The 8,613-nt window shown below is 42.1% G+C and overlaps 1 protein-coding gene across 1 annotated transcript; it reads left to right on the forward strand.

Annotated features, from left to right (window-relative positions):
* Positions 1-1,973: 1,973 nt before the first annotated feature.
* On the forward strand, positions 1,974-6,636 carry c6h1orf226 (chromosome 6 C1orf226 homolog; the record flags this gene model as incomplete). The annotated part of the gene is made up of 4 exons (XM_080506323.1): positions 1,974-2,004; positions 2,491-2,687; positions 3,551-3,675; positions 6,045-6,636. The coding sequence occupies 4 exons, from the start codon at positions 1,974-1,976 to the stop codon at positions 6,634-6,636; spliced, it is 945 nt and encodes a 314-aa protein (XP_080362449.1).
* Positions 6,637-8,613: the final 1,977 nt, after the last annotated feature.

Below are 8,613 nucleotides of genomic sequence, written 5' to 3' on the forward strand. Positions count from 1 at the left end.
AAAAATAGTAAATTGTTCCAGATTCCTAAAGCCTGAGGCGGTTCTTCTTCTAATGGGGGCACGAAAACCCCTCTGGGTGCTTCTGAGCGCTGCGGGATTTTCTTTTTCTCGTGACTCGAAAATAATCTGTTATGCCTTAATTAGCTGTAATCCAAGTATATTATAAACACTGCATATTTACTTCTATTTTTAATTTCTTAAAATGTCACGGTTTGAGGTTGACTGGACACGTTTTTCATGTGAAATTGTTCTGACTTTTTTTTTTTTTTATAATTATTGATTCAATCGAGTAGATAAGGGCAAAACACAGAGACTATTTAAAAGTGAAATAATCGGTATAAGATTTATTGCCACAACAAAGAGTAAAATCTACTTCATCCTCAGTGTTGGTATGCAGGTTTTAAACTGTTTATTCACATTAAAAAAATAAATGGGACCATCAAACCTTATTAAAAGGCAGAGCAGGAACCCGAGTTTTAATTAAGGCAGGCCTCCAGAGACCGAATGAATATATCACCAGCTTTAGTAAATATCGCAAACTCTTCGAATTAATCCGTTAATTTGTGGAACGATGGCATGGTGTTTAATAGGAATATCTTATCCTCACATTACGGTGCATTTTGAGAATAAAGTCAAAATATCAATATATATTTTTTCTTCCTTTCCAGAAAAACTGAATATGTTGTTATTTTATGCTAAAAGAGAAATACTACTTATAGAATGAGTGAAAAATTCAACCTCAGCAGGTTTAATTTTCATTAAATTGACTCTGATTTGGATCCGGTTTGCTCTTGTTCCATTGCAGACCACCGACGTATGTTCTCAGCTCAGCATGTAACGGTCGGCGATTTCTGAGGGTTTTTAATAATAATAATTATAATATGCATCCTTGTCCATTCATGTCTGTATTTGGAGTGCCTGCAGAGCCTTCCTTCTGCTTTTTCAACATTAAAGAAAAGACATAATGTCATTCTATAATTTACAATATCCCAGTGAGCGCTATCTTGAGATATGGAAACCGGTTGTTTTAATAATTCTTGACCAGTTTTTTATAGTTCCTCCTCTGTTACTGACTCGTCGGTCCCATTTCGACGATAAAAACGTAAAATCTTCGTCGCATTACAGGAGTCTGTAATGTGACGAAGTTCTCCGTGTACCACTGAGAACAAAACTTTCTGATAACGGCTGCCAAGGTGGAACTTTTTGAAAACGCTCTGCCTCTCTGTGTGTGTGTCAAGACTTCCAGTAAATATTCTCCCACAACTTGGTAGATTTATAGTCGACAGTCACACGTAATAACAATCCAACTCCAGCGGTAATATACATATTCTTGCCCCACTTAAATTGTTGTCAACTGAAATGTTGTTTTATTTGTTTGCACAGTTTTACCAAATCTGGCTGTCGTCCAGGGGGAAGGTACACACACGAGGTCACTGTGTTTAAAAATAATACATAACAGCATTTATTCTCTTTGCTTTTTTTTCTCACTTTGTCCCTCGTTCTTCTGTCATGTGACGTCTTCAGCGATTTCTCGTCTCTCTCCTTCTCCTTGAAGTTAATGGCCTCTGTATCGCCTTGATTCATAATACTGGATCACCCCCCCTCCACCCCCCCACACCCGGCCTCGGCCTAATGGGCTTCTCTAGATCTTTTGATTGGGACAGTAAAGTGAAATACTCCACCGTGCAAAGGGAAGTCAAGGTTACCCCTTGATGCTCCGTTGCATTTCAAACAACGGGCAATATTTTTTTTTTTTTTCCCCCTCCTCGTTTGTCTACACAAGAACAACGTAGCTTTCAGATGTGCTCACATGCTCCTCCAGGCTGCATTCTTAGAAGTTTCCCCTCCCGTGATCGGGTCCCGTTGCAGAATCCCAGAGTCAGCGGTTTTTAATCTCGACGAGCGAGAGAGAGTTGGGTAATCTGCATTTTTAAAGATGTTATCTGAAATCTGATGCTTCTGTGTCTCATTATATGCCTTCCGAGAAACATTTCTCTCCAAGAGGTAAGAGCTTCTCCTTAAAGTGGATTGGATGTGATCCTCACCCTTTGTTTTTCCTCTTTCTGACCCTTTTATTTTTTTCTCCTCTGCATCAATGCCCTTAATGCCATCGCTTTGTATCTGCATGCGCCATTGAGGTGTTTGGTTTTTTTTTACCTTTTGTGTTTTACCACTCTGCACATCATCACATGTAAATATTACTGCAAGTTTTACCATCGTACGCCCATGTGTTGTGCTTTGACGATGTGAGATCAGTGTGTTTTTGGCGCAAAGGAAGAACATGAGAACAAACCTTCCTTTTTCCTCGATTCCTTTAAAGAGTCTGTGTCTCACATTCTCCCAGTCAAACCTTCCCTGTATTGTAACGCGCTGAAAGATCTTGCAGTTTCGCAACATGAAACTCTTCAAAGCAGACATGTGCTCATATTTTGCGCAGCTCCTCCAGTGTATTCACACTCCCTTCTTTCTTCTTTTTGTCTTTATTTCCAGTTGATCAAAGCATGTTTGAGAACTCCATTGCCCAGCAGCAGAGTCCCCAGACCTCCAGGCCGGGCCAGCCCTCGACCCGACGCTCCCCGGCGTCGCTCAGCTCCAGCCTGGGCTCCAGCTTCGCCGACTCGCCGTCATCCGGAGGCCAGCAGAGGCTGAAGAATGCCATCAACCTGGGGAAAGCTGTGGGGGCGAAGGTCGGTGCGAAATAAGCAGAAAGTGCAGCTTTCATCTACGCACCTCCTTCTCTTTAACCCTTTTTTTTTGTTTGTTTGTTTTTTTTTTTGTTTTTTTTTTTTATTTTAAATACATTAGAGTCATTCCAATGTGCTTTTATAGAGAAAATAGAAAAGCCCAACATATCCACATGAGCAAGCAGGTGTGTTTGCGACTGTGGAAAGAAAAACTCCCCCAACAGGGAGAAACTTTGAAGAAACCAGAGGTGGAGGAATTCTGCGGACCAGTTGGGGTGAAAGGATAGAGGAGAGGAGAGGAAAGGAAAGACAGAGAGATAGACTTGGTGGGGAGAAACATACAATACCCTTGTTAGTGCTACATTTTTTTTTTCATTATAATACAATAATCACAGTGATCCAAATATTTTCCAACTGCCATGAGATTAAACCAGCCTGAGCAACAACAGAGTAAAAACCAAAATAATCACAACAATTATAACAAAGACATAAACAAAAGGACACAAAACAAAGAACAAAACAAAACAAACAAACAAAAACAACAACAACAACATGATTTTGATAATTGACAGAACAATAGCAGAAAATAAGAAAAATCAGCAGTAAATCTCATCAATGAGGAGTGGAAGTGTGTGTGTGTGTGTGTGTGTGTGTGTGTGTGTGTGTGTGTGTGTGTGTGTGTGTGTGTGTGTGTGTGTGTGTGCGTGTGCGTGTGCGTGTGCGCGCGGCTCTTTAACCCTTTATTTCTTCGATCTTTAAAAGTGCGATAAATGGCGGCTTGGTTAGTCGATTGTTGCATCAAAATGACCGACGTAAGTTGATTTTTTTTTTTTTTTTTTTTTTTTTTCATCCGTTCGGTCTCTCAGGTCAACGACTTGTTGAGAAGAAAAGAGCCCAGCCACCTCGGGGACATCGGGGTCACTGAGGTCAACAAGAACGTGGGCGCCGTTTGGAGCCGCATGGACCAACTCGGCCAGTCGGCCGCCAACAGGTACACGCGCAGTTTTTTTTTTTTTTTTAAACTTCATTGGCAGGTCCTTAGTTTAAAGATACAGTCGACGTGCAAATAAGCCCAAAGTTTTTCCACACATTTACTGGAATATTAAAACACACCGGTTGGAAAACCTGGGTGGGAGGATGACTTTTACCTGCACTGGGCAGAGAAGGAATCCATCATCGTACATCAGACACTGTGTCAGAAAAAGGTGAATAATTTAAAAAGTTATTCCTCTGAAATGTGGTCTTTAAATGAATAATAAATCAAAGGCGCCTTCAAGACACCTGAAGTTGAATAAGACAGATTCTCAGTCTTAAAAAGAATCCTGGCTGCACGGGCCGATTAGACTTACTATGCTGTAATTAGCTCTTAATGCTAAAAAGCACACCTGAAAATAAGAGTAATTTTAATGCACATCGTGTGTTTTAGTACATATTTTGCATTAATCGTTACATAATCTTGTCCTGCTGTCAACATTTAGGTGCAACGACAACGTTTCAGCCAGTTATTTTCTAATATATTCACAGTTTTTCGACAGATAAAAGAAAATGTGTGTGTCAAAACAGCCATTTTCGTGGCTCCGCTGTATATTTATACCAAACTGCGTCTGTGGCGGAGTCGAGAATATCCAGGGAATTATCACGGACTGAATTGCGCCGCAAGAGTGCAACGATTACAGATATCTGGCACAAAACTCAGCCGACGGACTGGCTCCAGTTTTCTTGATTGAGGTGTCGTTTTGGGGTTTGTTTTTTTTTCCTCTCCTTTATTGATGAGTTCACAAAACAATTAATGTTTAGTTCCTGAGATCAGCACGAGAGCAGCTGGTTGATGCCTCTGACTCAGAAAAGAACTGTAGTTATGCAAACTTGAGTTGAGAAATGTATTAATTATTAAAAAAAACAACCTAAATATTTAATGCGTGTATGTAAGCAGGTGGCGTGATCAACACGTGTGTCTCTGTTGATTGACTTGCTCGTTCCTGCGTGCCTTCATGGGTTGAATTGAATCCAGAGGCGTTGATCTCTCGTCTCTCCGCCCGCAAATCAGTCGAGCAAAAAAAAAAAAAAAAAAAGTATTTCTCAAGCCACTCTCGGGTCCCATTTGTGTACATTTATACCGGAATCAGGGTGCAGGTTGAGTTGAATGTGGCGCTGATGAGGGAAAGATTTTTTTTTTTGCATTGTTGCATCAGTGAATGCAGGCGATGAAAGCGCGACGAGGTGTTTTCTATTCGAACAGTGACCTCACCGTTCATTATTTATCCGTCGAGACGTTCCGTATTCCTGCATCTGGATTAAAAACGCTATTTTGGGGGGGTTTTTTCACCTCTTTGTTTTGGTTTGGGTTTTTTTGTCAGCTCATAGAAAAGAAGCAGAAAAATAAAGCCACTTCAGAAAAGTGTGTGTTTTGTATCCCCGGCACACTTTCGGCAGCACTTTATTGACCCCCAGTCTGCATCTCGGCTGCAACTGGAGCTCGAGCGGCGCCGCTCGTTTTCACATCATTGAGAAGCTAGCCTGTTGTTATAAACACTCTCAGAAGTGCCTTCAGAAGGAAAGTAGTAGAAGTACTTTCTGGTACTTTTCCACTTTGGCACGTTCTCGCTGATTTGTGGGTGAGTGCAAGTTTGAAGCCCGACAATTTAGATTCTTCTTTTAGCGACACTGACGACTCTAAACAGTAAAGCAAGTGTCTCTTTTCGCCTGCTCTGTTGTTTTGTTTTTTGTTTTTTTACAAAGGTTGGCACAGCAACACATTGTGGACTTGTTTCTTTTTTGAAACATTTAGTTTTTGCTTTTTTTTTCCCATTTGAATGCAAAGATTTAGCTATATTTATAATTATACAACATAAGACTGTACCCATTTGCCATTAGGCAATGTAATATACACACTCCGTAAAGGTTTTTGATGCTATCCCATTTTTTTTAAAGTCAAAAGTTAAAATCTCCATCCTGTGAATCAGGTTTTATGATGTTTTTAAGCAGTTTCCATGGTGGGTGGGTCCTTCTGCCTTTTTGCTCGTCGTGATCCTCGTACAGCATGAGATTTCCTCACACATTTAACAATAGTTTAAATCACTAAAGACCTGAAGTTCAAACCGATGCGAGGCAATGGAACATGTAAAAAGTTCAGCGTGTACGGAAGGCAGGGTACCTTCTTTGGTCTGGTGCAATAAAAACCACCTTTGTTAAAGGCAGAACATGAAATCTCTCTTAAAACAAACCGCTTCTTCCAGTTTTATACGGTTATTTAGTGAGTAATCTTAGAAATGCTCTGCGATAATAGAGCCCAGACAGCTAGATTCTCCCCCCCGTCGTCCCATCGACCAACCTTCCTCCTTCTTCTTCCTCTCTTCTCAGCCGGATCTCTTCGTTCGACTCCTTCCCTCGTCTCGACCCGCCGCCTCCGTCGGGTAAGAAGCGCCTCCCTCGAGCGCTGAAGACGACCCAAGACATGATGATCTCCTCCGACCCGGTGGTCTCGTCCCCGGACGCCGCCGACCCGTCCTCCCTTCCGGAGAAGACGCCTCTCGTCGCTAGAGGGGAAACGAGGGATGAGGAGGAGGAGGAAGAGGCGTCGGCGGCTGTGACGGAGGTCGCGGCCGACCCGGAATCGGCCGGGACCAACGGGAAGGAGGACGTTACAACGAGGGAGGAGGAGGAGGAGGAGGAGGGGAGCATGGAGGGAGGTGTGGATGAGCGATGGCTCCAGCTCTCCGTCCCGGATCTCATCAACAAAGATCCTCCTCCGGAGTCCCGGGTCAAACCCTGCGACGTGTGGCAGAAGGCGTCCGGGCCGGACTCCCGGCTGGCCTCCACCCCCGGCTCGGGGAAAACTCCCCGACGCATCAGCCTGGGCGAGGAGGTCCTGCTGGAGAATGGCGCCCCCTGCAGCAAAGGAGTGGGCGCTGAAGACGCGGAGCCTCACCCCGACCTGCTGTCTTTCGAGTAGCGTGAAGAAAAGTTCACGTCGTTTTGTCAATTCAAGCTTCTTCTTCTTCTTTTTTTTTTTTTTTGCTCTTGATAGCTATCTTAACAACAAGGTGATTCAAACTTGACGGTCAGATCAAACGTTGACTGACGCTTTTGTATATCGGGATGCACCATGTCAGAATATGTGTCGGGAATTCGATTTTTGAAACAAAATATTGCTGATTATTCGACACCAGTCAACTTTATGCAAATGAGGTGCGAAGAGCGAAAACATTCGGAAAACCTTCGTAAAACACGAGAAGTCCTGGAACCAAAACCGATACAGATTTAGCACAGCGTATTTCTTTTATCGGTATCGATATCATCGTGCATCCCTAATATATAACCGCATAACGTGCCGTGATGCAGGCATGAGCTTATAGAGGAGGAACATCAGACGCTTCTTTCCAACCACGTGATTTAACAATGAATGTAACCGGTTTTGATGAAATAATCTTTAAATAGGTGCAGCTTTGTACGTTTTGTTCTGTTTCCTGAAAGATTTAAATCTACAGTTGTATTTTAAAGTGATTTTCTACAGTATTATATTATTATGCTGTTAAATATTATATACAGTGACTTTTTTTTTTTTTTAATCTATTTAAAGGGACATTTGTGCTACGTGATATAAATCCTACAAAACCTGTCAGAAACCACAACCACAGTCATTTAGAAATAGAATTTACATATTTTTAAAGTAGATTAGCAAAAAAAAAAAAAAAAATGTTACCTTTTGCATGGAAAATCCATAGAAAAGCGAATGAAGAGAAGAAAGAGGAAGTGAGTGGGAAGGAGTGAGCGTACGTTGGAGGAGGAAAAGTTTGAGGAGTTCACTTTTAATTCAGTTTCTGGAAACTGGGTTCAGTAGGACACAACACAACCTGCTTTAATATTAGAAAAAATACAGTTTTAATTAATTAAAATTAGATTTTTTTTATTCATGTCAGCCACTTAAAATTGTTTTTCTTTTGCTTGAATAGGACCAGCTTTAACCAGATGTCAGAAGTTGGTTTTTTTTCAACCTTTGAATTCCTAAAAAAAAATCGTTTCGCAATAATAAAATCAAAACTGATTCGTTTATTATGTCTGAACCCACATTGAGAGGAGCTTTGTGTTGTTTTCTCCTGGTGAACATCAGCGTCCGATGACTGGCTGAACTGAAGGTGAACTCTTTGCTTGTCTCCTTTAAAAGAAACAAAAGAAAAGAAGGAGTGAAGACAGCCAGTTGGGGCGGATGGGCAACATTTCGAGATCGGTCTGGAACAAAGTTGAATTTAAAGCTTAAAAGCGGCGAGATAATGAGCTGTCAGCAGAAAGAGATGAAAGAGCAGCGTTTTATTCAAGCACAGCGTTCAGCCACAGACCAAAGAAAGAAATTAGCAGCTCAGGCAGACAGGTTGTTTTTGTCACATTGTTGTTGGCGAGCTGTCAGAAGGGAAAAGGGGAAGCAATAATTCATGCGTGGGAGGTTGTTTTTTTTTTTTTTTCTCTCTCTCTTTCTTTTTCTACTTTCTTTTCACTTTATCTGTTCATGAAAAGACCAAAGCTTAGGCAAAATGTGCAAACCGCCGAAGACTTTCTGGGAGAAGGTGCAGCTGCAGGGGAAGTCTCGGGGGGGTCGAGGAGATGCCTTTTCCCAGGATGTTTATTTCCGTATCGTCGTAACAATTTCAGACTTTATATGTTCACCAGATACTAACAAAGAAATGTATAATGTGAAAAACAAAGACTCTCTCTCCCCGGCTTTTAAAAAGTGTGTTGCTCCAACCAGCCAATCAGAAATCAAACCCTATATAGTGTCATCGGGGGGGGGGGGGGGGGGGGGGGGGGGGGGGGTTTAGCCAATCACAATCGAGGTAGGCCCTTTGACTCCTCCCACAATCAGGCAGCTCTGCTCTGGCACATGGCACCACGAGCGGAAGTACATCCTCCCCTTTCCCATAGATGGGCGTGTGTA

The sequence above is a fragment of the Blennius ocellaris genome (assembly GCF_963422515.1).
Source record: "Blennius ocellaris genome assembly, chromosome: 12".
NCBI classification, from domain to species: domain Eukaryota; kingdom Metazoa; phylum Chordata; class Actinopteri; order Blenniiformes; family Blenniidae; genus Blennius; species Blennius ocellaris.